The sequence below is a fragment of the Topomyia yanbarensis genome, chromosome 2 (assembly GCF_030247195.1).
Source record: "Topomyia yanbarensis strain Yona2022 chromosome 2, ASM3024719v1, whole genome shotgun sequence".
Classification (NCBI taxonomy): domain Eukaryota; kingdom Metazoa; phylum Arthropoda; class Insecta; order Diptera; family Culicidae; genus Topomyia; species Topomyia yanbarensis.
The window spans coordinates 239,824,003-239,838,437 of NC_080671.1; the positions used below are offsets into that span (position 1 = coordinate 239,824,003).

General features: G+C 41.2%; 1 protein-coding gene and 1 pseudogene across 1 annotated transcript in view; both read right to left on the reverse strand.

Annotated features, from left to right (window-relative positions):
* Positions 1–284: 284 nt before the first annotated feature.
* Positions 285–4,589, reverse strand: LOC131680145 (thioredoxin-like protein 1; annotated as a pseudogene).
* Positions 4,590–11,974: 7,385 nt separating this feature from the next.
* Positions 11,975–14,435, reverse strand: part of LOC131680146 (uncharacterized) — a 6,947-nt gene continuing 4,486 nt past the window's right edge. The window contains exons 2-4 of the mRNA XM_058960868.1: positions 13,878–14,412; positions 12,249–13,820; positions 11,975–12,041 (exon numbers count right to left, since the gene is read on the reverse strand). Of these exons, the coding sequence (XP_058816851.1) occupies positions 11,975–12,041; positions 12,249–13,820; positions 13,878–14,412 (2,174 nt within the window). The remainder of the gene's footprint in view (positions 12,042–12,248; positions 13,821–13,877; positions 14,413–14,435) is intronic.

Consider the following 14,435-nt stretch of genomic DNA (forward strand, 5'->3'; position numbering starts at 1 on the left):
TCAAAAGAGCTTCAATAGAGGTAGAATATGGAGTCATTGTTGCTATACGTCAACAATTCATAACGACGGTCTCAGTCTGACTATTTAGTAGCCGTATCCGTGCCCGCCGGTTTCAGGAAGATTTACTGAACCTCTTTCGTTTCCAGTTGACCCAGAATCCGAAGCTGTACGGATTCAGCTGAGCCATCGCTCGTTGGTTTTGTATGAATAAGATATTGCCGGAGCAATATCAAAATAATATGCCATTTTTTCCTGCTCATTATTTTATTGAACGATTTATAAAAAGAACAAGTTCACGCGCATCACTATCTTTAACCTTTTAAGTATTCGATCAAACATATTCGTCACCGCCCCTATCCACCGCCTTCTAACCATCCTTCTCCCGGCGGCTCAAACAATCTAGTGGCTTTCACCCTTCTTCCCAGCCACCTGCTGGAAGTCATCCATCTTAGTCGTTGCAATCGGTGACCCTACGAAGGCCAAATGATCGATAATGATTGTCTCGTCACCAGAATGGTTATCCTTCACGAACAGCTGCATATTCTGCACGTTCTGAAATTTAACGAAGTGCAACGGAATCGGCGATCCCGACACAAGATCCTTCTGCCCCAGTACCAAATCCAGTACCGAAACTTGCGATTCGGCCATATCGAAATCGATGGTGCTTGGTTGATTGATAAAGATTCTCACCTTTTTTCGGTCCGTGAGAGGGCGGCGCTTTGAACTTGATGGCACTGATTTTGACCAGCTGATTGAAGGTAATTGAAATGATCAACTGTTCGTCACAATCGGACACCAGATGACCACCGCTGGAACTGAGCGCATTCACCATCGGGTGATCGTTCGATTCGTTCAAACATTCTCACTGGTTCTTCTGGATGAAGGTGTTCAAATCCAACATTCCATGACCGTAATCTTCTCCAGATTCATACAAGCTGGCGACGTAATGTTTCTGTATTTTGGCTTCAAGTCCATTAATGTCTGCACCCTGCATCCTGTCAATCTTTGTTCTGGCTCGGTAGAAAATAAACATTGGCATGGTCGACATGCCCTGGGACGGCGCCGTTTCGGTACATCTGTCGACGTCCACCTTGAGAAACACAGCCTTTGGATATTTCGCCGGAAGCTGATAGAACAAATGCGATATGTTTCGGCACGGTCCACACCAAGCTGCGGTAAAATCCACAACGACCGATTTTCCTCCTGCTGCGGCTAGTTCAGTTTGGAAGTGAGGTGATTGGTTTAACAGCCATGCTATATGGTTTCTTGCACTGCTATCGGTTGTTACCTCTCAGTCAGACGGACTTCGACAATGCCCCTAGTCCCTGGTCAAGCCACAGGGACCGTCTGGAGTGGGCTCTTAACTGCCTCTTTTGCACAGGCGAGCTCGAGCGTGAGAGACGGAACTCTCAAGGTCGGCTATAGGGACACCAATCAGTTACACAAGAATGCGACTCGATTAAATTTAGCTTAATTTTTATTACCTACAAATCGTGTATGTGTGTGTTGCGGCCGGCCGGTGTTGACTGGATCTGATGCGGGTAGAAATTTTCCGATCGTCGGATGCGTGGTGAACGGAGGATGTCTTCGGCGTTCGACTTTTTTGGGGCGGGTGGGTTGATTTTCCCGATGAGTGGAACGTTCGCCGATGCTGGGCGAATGAATATGCGTTGCTGCTTTTTGCTGCTAGATCGGACGATCGCCAACGTTCGCAAGGCAGCGGAAGGATGGAGCGTTCACTAGGCTGAGGGCTTGTTGGATGATTTTCCACTTATGTTCTCACACGAGGTGTGCGTTTAACTCGGTCCACGTGACCGTTGCGGGCGATTCTTTTTCCGTACCGTCCCTTTGTTTGACCGGGTACTATTTTCCTGCCCGTAAGGTGCGGGTTCGTTGGAGGTTTCACGAAAGAAACCGAATGGGTCCTGTTAAGAGGGAAATTGGCGGATGGTGTAAGGATTGGCTACCATTGCGGTGAGGTTATGCTACTGGGCACTTGAGGTAGAGGTTTTTTTGGACATACCTGATTCCGTGGATATTCTTAAAGGTTTTCACGTTTTTCCTTATATTTCAGTTCTGATTTTCGAATTTTAATCAACTTTTTACTTAGTAACTTCTATAATAAAACTTTCCTGTCTGATCGCTAGGATGTCCATTTGTAAAGTGAGCCCAATGCAATCCATAACCCAGTAGCCACCTATCCTTAACCAATTCCCTCTCTTTTCTTCTCTTTTTCCGAAGCTTCTCGCATTTTCCTCCTTTTCCGGTAAACCAGTCAGTACATGTATATGTTTTGTGTTGTAATCTTAAGTGTACTGTGTAACAAATTTTGTTCTAGGGTTTTCAAATTGACCGTTGGTCGCAAAGAATAAAGTGGAGCATCTTAATTATTTTTATCATTTAGCACATTAAACATGAAGTTGACTACACATAATTGTTTATTTACATAAATCTAACTAATTTAGTTATTTAATACATATATACATATCTATAATTATTTTTCTACTCTAATTATGATTTTATGGCAGATCAGCACTCAACTATCTGCGCTCATTTGCAATGAACAGCAGTATGACCTGCGCTGCTCTCACTCTCTTATTACTCACATCTTTGAGCTGAATAGGGCAAAGTACCCAAACGGTAACACTACCCCACACTCCCTCTGAAAATAAATTAATAACAACGGTTATTAATTTATTTTCTCAAATTAATTCGGTGTCATGACCACCCAGGTTTGAGAGGCCTCATATTCATCGCTAACTCGACTTTCGCAAAAGTAAATTTACAGCGTTAATTTATCAAATAGTTGATTCCACATTTGCAATGGAATGCTATTAATCGACGTTTTTAATCTATAGCGAATCAATTGATAGGTCTTATCATCTCCCAATTATCTCAACACATCTCTCGTTAAGAAGGAGAGACAAGACACATTATCTCCATTTGTTCTGTGAATTCGTTATGCCAGAGAACGATCTCAAACGTAGCTTGACTGTTAGTTAGATCGGTCGATCTGAAAAATTATCCGGAAGATTATTGTTTAATAGTGAGCACATGATCGTGAAGCAAATTTTGTAAATTTTTATTTTTTTGAAATTTATTGAGCAATATGATACTTTGTTGAGACGTGACGCAGGAAAACCGGTGTAAATCCTGCTTCGCAAAATTTGGCAATGTGCATTGTTCGGGATGTATCCATTAATCGGTGTTATGCCCAAAAATGCTATCACTCTCAAACAAAAGATTTGGTTAACAAAGGGTATATAAACAGATATTTCAACAACAATTCAATTTCAGACGTTACGTTTTGTTCTCTGACGAATTCACCTACACAACCCTATTTTTGACTTAAACATTGACTTCGACTTTGACTTGGACTTTATATATATATATATATATATATATATATATATATATATATATATATATATATATATATATATATATATATATATATATATATATATATATATATATATATATATATATATATATATATATATATATATATATATATATATATATATATATATATATATATATATATATATATATATATATATATATATATATATATATATATATATATATATATATATATATATATATATATATATATATATTAACTAACGATATACCCTACATTTAATAATGCTGCAGAGAAAATTCCTAAATTTTTGCCTGTGTTATTATCTATCAACTCGTAAGAATTAGTTCCTCGTTTGGCTACTACGGTGCACGGAATGTAAGCTGGTCCTAGCTTCGCATTGAACGCTTCAGCTGCCGACGATTGAGCAAAGCTCCTTCTATAAACTTTTTGACCCACACTGTACACAGGGGCCGGATTTTTGAACCGTAGATTGTAATTTCTCGTGCTTTTCTCGTGAGCTTTTACCAGGTGCTTGGTAACGGATTCATGCACTATCTTATCCACCTTCAATTTTAAATCTAACCTCTCTTTTTCAGAAGGTTCGCTAGTGACCACATCTAACCTATGATCATCTCCACTCGCAACAATGTCCAAATAGGATTCTATACGGAGAATATCCCGTTGACGAATGTAACGTGTTATTAATGACATATTCGACTTCCGAGATTTTGGAGTCCCACTTTCTTTGATCAGACTTCACATAAGTCCTCACGCATGCATTAATGCTACGATTTAAACGCTCCACTGGGTTGGCCTGGTTATGATGCCTGGCGTTTGACCAGTGAGTTACCTTGTAACGATCAAGGAACGCTTTAAACTCCTTACTCAGGAAAGTACTAGCATTGTCGCTGATCAAAATTTCTGGTACTGAGTAGCGACGGAACCATTGTTCTTCTAAAATCCGAATCACTAACTCAGTGCCAATTTTCTTCACAGGTACTAAAATAGTCCACTTGGAGAACACATCCAGTAGAACTAACAGGTGTGAATTACCTGCACGGCTTCGTGGAAGCGACTGCAAGAAGTCGATAGCCAAAATTTGGAATGGCTTCGAGGACAGTCTTGGTTTCCCCATTTCGGGATGTTGAGAGTTGTTGTCGGGCTTGCATTCCTTACAGGTTGTGCAACGCTCAACGAACTTGCGCACACTGCTTGCCATTTTCGGCCAAAAATATTTTAATCGCACTTTATCGAGTAATTTTTCATAACCGAAATAGAACGCATTATCATGTTCGGCCCGGAGAACTTGCTCTCGCGCTTCTTCGGGTAAACAAAGCTTCCACTCAAATCTGTAATCTAACGATTCGGTTTTTGTCGTTACGAATTTAAATAATTTCTGGTCTTCTATTCGGTAATCTAGGTACTCTTCTGGTGATTCTCGCACAGCTTTAAAGAGAGATGTATACCACTCATTTCTTCCATCGCATACATCAACAGATTCGACCGCACGAGACAAGGCATCAGGGATTACATTATCTCGGCCTCGCCTATGACGAATCTCTAGGTCATAGCCTTGAAGTTGAATACTCCAGCGACTAAGCCTTGAAGACGTTCGCCACTTGCCTTTCATTATGTGCGTCAAGGCTGATGCATCTGTGATGACCACGAAGTGAGTCCCCTCCACATATGGCCTGAATTTTTCGATTGCTGAGAGGACAGCAAGACCCTCCTTCTCGGATGCAGCATTGGATTGCTGAGCTGGAGAAAGCTTTTGAGAGAAGTATGCTATCACTTTCTCCCCCTCTTGATGGTCTTGTGTCAGAATGGGAGCGATTGCACTATCGCTTGCATCGCACTGTATAGTGAATGGTAAGTCGAAATTAGGATTTGAGAGTACTGGTGCAGTTATCAGACTCTCTTTTAACTTAATGAATGCTTCTTCAGCATTATCATTCCAGGCTATCGTTTTAGGTTTCCTGCGAAGCAAGTTGGTTAGCGGCGCGGTATAATCACTGAAGTTGAGAATGAACCGCCTATAGTAATTTGCCATCCCCAAGAAGCGTCGCAAGGCACGAATTGATGTTGGACGCTCGTAACTCACGATGGCTTCGATTCTCTCCGGATTTGGGCGCAGACCTTCTTGAGAGAGAATATATCCCAAATATGGCAATTCTTGTACGCAGAATTTTGATTTATTTATATTTATAGAGAGATTGGCTTTCCTAAGACGCATTGCGACCTCTCGTAGAGACTGAAGGTGAGCCTCGAATGTATCGTTCACCACGACAATATCGTCGAGGTATACGAATACATTCGGTTCCAGTTCACCATACCCCAGAACTTCGTCCATTAGTCGTGCCAAAGTAGCTGGACTGTTAACGAGTCCGAAGGGCAGCCTGGTGAACTGGAACAACCCCCTCCCCAACACCGAGAACGCCGTATACCTTCGTGAATTGGGATCAAGTGGAATTTGCAAAAAGGCTTTCGACAAGTCGATAGTTGTTAGGTACTTGCTTGATCCCAATCGACTTAGTATCCGGTCTTGGTGAGGGAGTGGGTAGGCATCCCTTACCGTTCTTTCATTGAGGCGCCTTGCATCGAGGCACAGCCTCACTTCCCCAGTTGTTTTATCACTGGTACTGTACTCAGTGACCAATCACTCTTATTTCGTTCTATCACCTCCTGCTCTAACATATTGTCTAACTCTCTGTTTATTTTAGTTTGCATATCTAGAGATGTCGGGTACGGGTTTATTCTTACGGGTGGTGAATTTTTAAATTCCGTTTTCAAAACAATTTTATGAGATATCATCTCGGTGATATCGAGTACCTTCCACTGCAACCTTAAATAACCCCTTTACTTCTTCTAGCATTTCGACCTGCTCATCGTTTAATTCCCTCTCTTCCTCTCTTCGCTCTTCACCTTGGCTCATACTGAGTTCCAAGATATCTTTCTGATCTTGAACTGTCGGTCGAAGCTTGAAAGCTCGCCAGAAATCTTCATATCCGAGAATTAAACGATGTTTTAATTTCGGTGCTATCAAGGCTGAAATAATGTGAGTTTCCTCTTTGAAAGTTATCGGTAGGTGTAAGTAACCTTCAATTTGAATTGGGGACCCCGAAGCAGTTTTAGCTGAAATCTCAGTTGGGTAAACTTTTAAACGTAGCTCACGAATTAAATTCTTTGCACCCACGCCTAAAACTGTTCGTTGGGCTCCACCGTCTAGAAGTCCAATGATATTTTTACCAGATACTTCTACTGTTACAAAGGGACGAGCGTCTCCATTGATTTGAATTAAAAGTTCTTCAATGTTGTTCTCTGGGGCATAGTCTGTTTCTGCGACTGGCTCTAAACCAAAATTTACTAAAGCTATATTTCTATCGAGTAGGCTAGGAGGACTTGCGGCTAAGCTGTCAGCTTCCTCCTTTAAGCTGAGCTCTCCCCTTTTTTTGGCAATTGGGGCAGGTTTTCGTATACACCCCCGGAAAACCACACATTCGGCAAAACTTTTGCCTCTCCCGATCACATTCGACATAATGGTGACCTTTCTGTCGGCAATTGTAACAGACCCCTATCGGAGGTCGATTATATTGCGCGGCCAGTGATTTTAAAGTTCCTTGAGATGAACCTTCCATTGGTTCTATTTTTCCCTCGTCTCTCCCTTTTTCTTTGCCCCCATTTTTCTCCTGCTTCAGGACTTCGTTCTGACCTCTATCTTTAGCATTTAAATTATTGGAATTCTTCTTGTTGTTCCCAGATGTTTTGCTGTTAGTCGATATTTCATTGACGTGATTGGGCCGCGGGCGACCCGAATTGTCGAAAGGTTTTTGGAAATTACTCCAATTGTTTTCATCGACGACCCTCCCGTATCGTTTCAGCTTCGATAGCGACTTTATTCCCGCACCTGTGAGTGCGTTTTTATAGTCGTATCTCATGTTTCGCCAAACAATGTCAAACTTGCGTCGCTCTGATATTTGGCGAGTCATCGACTGGAAATATTTCTGCATATCGTGGAAATAATCCACGAAACGCTCTCCACGGGACTGACGACGATTGGTAGCTTGAATTTCGAGCTGAAAGTCGAGATCTGGTGGAAGATACTCTCGTTTTAGTTCTGATTCAAGCTCGGACCATCTTCGAAAGTCTCGGTTATGCATTCCTTCCATGAACCAGTCTTTCGCTCTACCTGCGAATAGGTGGATAGCACTTCGGAGAAGCTCACGGTCGGAAACTTTTTCAGCCCTGCATCTTATTTTCACCTCTTTCAAGACCTCCGTCTTTTCCATCATATTTCAACTTCCATTCCGATACTGGAACTCTTTTCATCGGCTTGTAATGTCTCTTTCTGTCTTCCCTGTTCCTACTTCTACCTTTTCTGTCCTCAATACTCGTTTCCGAAGAGGCCACAGAGCTTTCTGAGGTTGAGCTACTTGAGTCTGAGTATTCACTCGAATTGGATTCTGCAGTTTCCGAAGAAAAGCTTGCTCTCCTAGCATGTTTCATTTTATTTTTCAGACTTGTTGGCATTCGTTTGTAACGGTTCAATTTGCCTTCCTCTCTATGTTTTCTCTTTCTAATCTGTACGTTCGAGCTTTCTGACGTGTTTTTAGAATCGCTTTCTGATTCTTCGTGCACCTCAAATGGCTTCGTTACTAGCACATTATCTGATTTTATAACATTTTCAGATGCTTCATCAGAATCATGCACTGAAATGGTATGTTCTGGAAATTCAAGTTTCGATGATTCTGGTTCTATTTTAATCGTGTTATTCAAATTCACTAATAATTTTTCTAACCGCTTTTTCCTTTCTACATTCTCTTCTGCTTCTTTCATTCTCCTTCTATCCATAGCAATTTCTTTTTCCCTTTGCTCTTTTTGTTGCTGTGTTGTTTGAATTACAAACGATTTAAAATGTTGTATTAATTCTGATGAATTTTCGATTTTACCCTGTTCAAATAATTTCAATCTTTCCAAAATCTGCTCAGAGCATTTAAGTGAATTTTCCATCTGCTGTTGTTTAAATTCTAATGTTTCAATGTTAGTTCTTGCACTGGCATTCTCTTCTTCCTGTTCTTCCATAATGTCTAATGTATTCCCAGAAGCGGTTTCATTTAATGTTTCAATTTCGCTTCGAACTTCCACTAACGCTTGGCTTAGATATTGCTCTAGCTGTTGAGGTTCGAAAAACCTTTCAGGAGCTGTAGGTGTAAAATCGGGAAAATTCTTTTGAAAAATGTGCGCTACTAGCTTTCCTAATTCCCTTAATTCGAGCATATACTTTCGAGCTTGCGGAACTCGCGAGAGCGAAAATATTCTGACTCGGTAGTGAACAAGGCGAGTTTTAAGTTTGTCTCTCTGGCGTTTGTCTATTTTATGGCTATCCAACAAACCATTAATGATCGTTAGCTTGGATCTGATAATCGAAATTTCGTCCGTTACACTTCTCCATGTTGAGGAGTGAGTTACTACTACCATATCTTTCTCCTCTCTCATCCTATCTTTCAATTTTCTTCGTTTGATACTCTCATGTTCGTCCAAGCCGAACAGCATATTACAGATCAATATCTCGTGCTCGACTTCATCAATAGAAAGGTGAGACACATTGAGGTTCTTATACATCTCTTGCAACTCCATTATGAATGGTTGCAATAAACCGTATGAATAACAAAATATCACTGCTCAATAAATCAATCAAAATAACTACTATCCTCGTGTTTCAATTACTGGACAAAATCAAGACCCATTAAAAGATTAATCAATTTTCAATCAACGGTATCAAAAAAACCCCGTTATTTGATAAATCAAATTTTCTGAAAATTTCCTTTTGAGAGCGTAAAACTAATCCGAAATAATTTTTAAAAAAAGCTGGTTTCGCATCCCCGAGTAGATAATTCACGCTAAATAACTTGTGATGTGAGTAATAAAAGTTTCCCTATCGCTGTCACTAATTCTCCACTTTATGATAATCTTGTGCTTCTGATTGGTATTGTCAGTTAGTTGGGCGCCATTTGTTACCTCTCAGTCAGACGGACTTCGACAATGCCCCTAGTCCCTGGTCAAGCCACGGGGACCGTCTGGGGTGGGCTCTCAAAGGCCTCTTTTGGACAGGCGAGCTCGAGCGTGAGAGACGGAACTCTCTTTTCTTCTCTTTTTCCGAAGCTTCTCGCATTTTCCTCCTTTTCCGGTAAACCAGTCAGTACATGTATATGTTTTGTGTTGTAATCTTAAGTGTACTGTGTAACAAATTTTGTTCTAGGGTTTTCAAATTGACCGTTGGTCGCAAATAATAAAGTGGAGCATCTTAATTATTTTTATCATTTAGCACATTAAACATGAAGTTGACTACACATAATTGTTTATTTACATAAATCTAACTAATTTAGTTATTTAATACATATATACATATCTATAATTATTTTTCTACTCTAATTATGATTTTATGGGAGATCAGCACTCAACTATCTGCGCTCATTTGCAATGAACAGCAGTATGACCTGCGCTGCTCTCACTCTCTTATTACTCACATCTTTGAGCTGAATAAGGCAAAGTACCCAAACGGTTACACGGTTAGATGAAGATTCTAGTTACAGGGCCACTACTTTACCCGGAGAAATTACCTACTTAATTAACTTTTAACGTTATGCACTTTACTCCTCACAAAATTTAACTAATCGAGAATGACGAGAGATGAACGATGAAAGATGATTACGAAAACTTCTCCTAGATGAGCGAAATGAATTCGTGCGACCAACGAGATTGTTCGTAATATACACAAATGTTTATTAAAATAAGCAAAACATTTCGTTTCATTCACGAAAAATAATGTCGTTTTCAACGACAACATTCGTGAAATGTACACTAAATAAGTAAAATTTACGAAAACTTTCGTTCATTAAGCGGCCATTTCTTCACACCACAGTAAAATCGATTTGGCCACATCGATTTTTTTTAATTACAAAAAAATCGAAGTTGTCAAACATCGATCCCAAAAGATCGACTGAAAACAATAAGAGGCTAACAAATACGAAATCTTTTCTAAAATAAACGAAATGAATTCGTGCGACCAACAAAGTCGTTCGTAATATACGCAAACATTTATTGAAATGAACGAATCATTTCGCTTCATTCACGAAAAATAATGTCGTTATCAACGATAACATTCGTGCCATGTACACTAGATAAGTAAAATTTACTAAAACTTTTGCTCATCAACCGTCCATTTCTTCACACCACAATCTTTCTAGTCCTCAATGGGGGTGAGCAGGTTGAAATAAAATCGATTTTGCCAGATCGATCTTTCTAGTTTGTTAAAAAAATCGTTGTTGTCAAACATCGATCCTAAAATATCGATTGAAAAAATAATATGCTAAAGAATACGAAAACATTCGTAAGATGAACGAAATAAATTTGCGTGAGCAATGAAATCGTTCGTAATATACACAAACGTTTATTGAAATAAATGAAACATTTCGTTTCATTCACGAAAAATAATGTTGCTATCAACGATAAAATTCGTGCAGTGCATATTAAACCTGTAAAATATACGAAAGCCTTCGTTCACCAAGCGGCCATTCTTGTTCATGAAATAAACGAAACCTACTATTTACAATGCACGAAATTACTTCGTTGCAGAAAACGACGAATGAATTCGTGCATTGCACGATCGATTTCATTATATTTACGAATTTATATTATCAGTGTAATTCCGGAGCAATCCGGATACCGAGAGGGACACTCTTGAGAAACTGCTTTGAATCTAGTGTTAGCAAAATGGAAAGAGAAAAGCGAGGTTAAAGAGACTATTTTTGCTGTATTTTTGGATCTGAAACGCGCTTTTGAGATAATTTAGAGACCTTCACTTTTGAAAACTTTAGAGCGATTTGGTATCGGAGGGAGCACATAAGTGGTTTGAAAACTATTTATGTGATAGAACTCAGAAAACTTGTTTTAACGATTTTATATATAGTCCTCTCGACAATCCTCTTGGAGTACCGCAAGGTAGTGTCTTAGGTCCTATTTTATTTATTATGTATATAAATGACATTAGGCGAGTTTTACGATTTTGTGGCTTAAATTTGTTTGCTGACGACACTGTTCTGTTCATTCCAGCTAAGGATGTAGATGAAGCCGTGGCGCATTTGAACAAAGATTTGCATTCCCTTGCTCGTTGGTTAAAATTTAAAAATTAAAGTTAAATGTTGCTAAAACTAAATACATGATTATCTCTTCGGCTAATACTAGGCCTGACGTTAACGTTGAAATAAACGGTGAGACTATTAGTGAACTAAAATATCTTGGAATAATCATTGATGAAAAGTTAACCTTTAAGTCTCACATCGACAATGTCATCAAAAAGATTGCTAAAAAGTATGGTATATTGTGTCGTCTGAAAAATGATTTAACGATTAGTAGTAAAATTTTATTATATAAATCTATTATTTCACCACATATTGACTGCTGCCCGTCTATTTCGTTCTGTTCCGAGTACAAAGGAGGCTCTTGGCCGATTCTTTTTAGCCGTTCACAAACTCGGTGATTGGTGTGAGACAGCTTTAAGCTGAAATTAATTTTATTAGAATCAACCGTGTACATTTTTAATGATACCTACAATTTTCGGTCTCGAACCACAATCGCTTTAAAGTCAACGTGGATTTCGTCCGTACTAGCTGACCTGTGATTTTAGATTTAGGTTAGGTATAATATTTTAGAAATTTAGTTTTAAGCTCTGTACCTTACTGTGATAATAGTGATTACCTATGTGTATAATAACTGAACTCAACGTGTATATATAAGTAGGTTTTAACTGCACTGACTATAATTTTACCGTAACAAATTGAATTTTAAGATAATTTTTCTCCTCCTGTTCACGATGCCTTACTCAGCGCTTTTTTGAGAATGACAGCTCTCCTCCCGCCGTCGGGTCACGTCATTGTCCACGGATGACGTTTCAACCGTATGACAGTACTGTTCAGCAACAGTTACACCACCAAGAGCAGTGTTGGCAGTAACATTCTCCCCCCCGTAACACTGGCCACTGGTCCCAGTTTTACCATCCAACTCAACCTCCAACACGGCTAACTTCGATACCGGTCTACGCAATATCCCCCTCGCAGTCTGAACTATCGCTTGTCGAACTCGTCCGTCTTCCGCTATCACGACATCTTTGATTTTCCCGCGCGTCCAGCCATTCCTTCGGACCTCGTCTGCTATGAGGACCAAGTCTCCGACAGCCACTGGTTTCACTTCTCCGAACCACTTCATTCGCTTAGTCAGCATCGGAAGATACTCCCGTATCCAGCGCTTCCAGAAGACGTCCAGCTGACGTTGTATTTGGTTCCAAGAATTCTTTACGGCAGAGACAGGATCACTGAACGGTACTGCAGGCTGACGAACACCAGTGGAACTTCCCAACAGGAAATGGTTAGGAGTCAGGGCTTCTACTTCAGCAGCATCTAGGGGTAGGTAGGTAAGTGGCCGGCTGTTCACTATACCCTCGGCTTCCACGGCTAGCGTCACCAGCCCTTCGTCGTCCAGTTTCCGGTCGTTGTTGTAGGCTGCTTCCATGGCTGACTTTATGGATCGCACCATTCTCTCCCACGCTCCTCCCATATGAGGTGCAGCTGGTGGGATAAAGACCCATTTGGTAGATGCGTTTGTGAACGTTGCTGCTAATTCTCCATGTACGTTCTCGAGTTCTTTCCGCAGCAGTCGTTCGGCACCTTGGAAGTTGGTACCGTTGTCGGAGTAGATTTCCACCGGCGCTCCTCGGCGACAGATGAAGCGACGGATGCATTTGATACAGGACGGTGTGGAAAGACTGTGTGCAACTTCCACATGGACAGCACGGGTGGTTAGACAGGTGAACAGACAGATCCAGCGTTTAACCGAGCTCCTTCCTACTTTCACCAGCAACGGTCTGAAAAAATCAATACCGGTGTAGGTGAATGGTCGAGTAAACGAGGACAAGCGGGCCAAAGGCAGCGGCGCCATTCGCGGAACCTTCGGAGTCGCCTTCTTCACTTTGCACCACTGACAGACGGTCGCAGCTTGCTTCACCACTCTCCTTAGTTGGAAGATGCTGTAGAACTGCCGAATCTCGTTCACTACCGTTTCAGAATTACCATGACGAAAGGTACGATGGAAATCATCTACAATTAGCGTCGTCACCGGATGTTTTCTTGGGAGAATCACCGGGAACCTAGCATCAAATGATGTATGCGGCGCAGCTCCAATTCTTCCACCGACGCGTAGCACGCCACACTCATCGACTGTTGGTGTCAACTGATACAAACTGCTCGATTTAGGTAATTCTGCTTGTCCTCTCGAAACTGCAACCATCTCATCTGGGTACTCCTGCCATTGCGCAATCCACACAAGCGTGTTCTTCGCCTTCTTCAGTTCCTCTTGAGTAAGATGCAGCAATTCCGGCGTCTCTCCTCGACATCTACACCTACAATTGCCCAAGAAACGGTGTACGTATGCAACTGCGCCTAGCAATCGTCTCTACCTAGAGAATCTAGAAAAATCTATCACAACCTCCGGAATAGTTGACCCCTGGATCAGGAAGCAGGGTCTCAGTTCCTCTTCAGGCACCTTTGAAGGTTTCGGTTGCTTCGGCCAATTCTCCTCGGCAAGCCGAAGAAATTCAGGACCTTTAAACCACTCGTCGGTTGCTTCCGGACACGGATTCTTACCCCACTTTGTTGCTGCATCTGCAGGGTTTAGCTTACTGGGGACCCAGTGCCATTCTGAGAGATCTGTTGTTGTCAATATCTCCCCTACTCGGCATGCTACGTACTGCGTGTACCGACGATGATCGGCGCGTAACCAGGCCAACACTGTGGCGGAATCACTCCACAGAAAACGCTGCTTCACCTTCACGCTGTGATTCTCCTGAACAAACGACACTAAACGGCTGCCCAGAACTGCTGCTTGTAGCTCCATGCGAGGAATCGAGAGTGGCTTCAGCGGTGCAACCTTCGTTTTGGCCGCGACTATCGAGCACTCTGCTTTGCCCTCCGTGTTGATCACTCTGAAGTACGCTACGGCGGAGAAAGCGACTTCA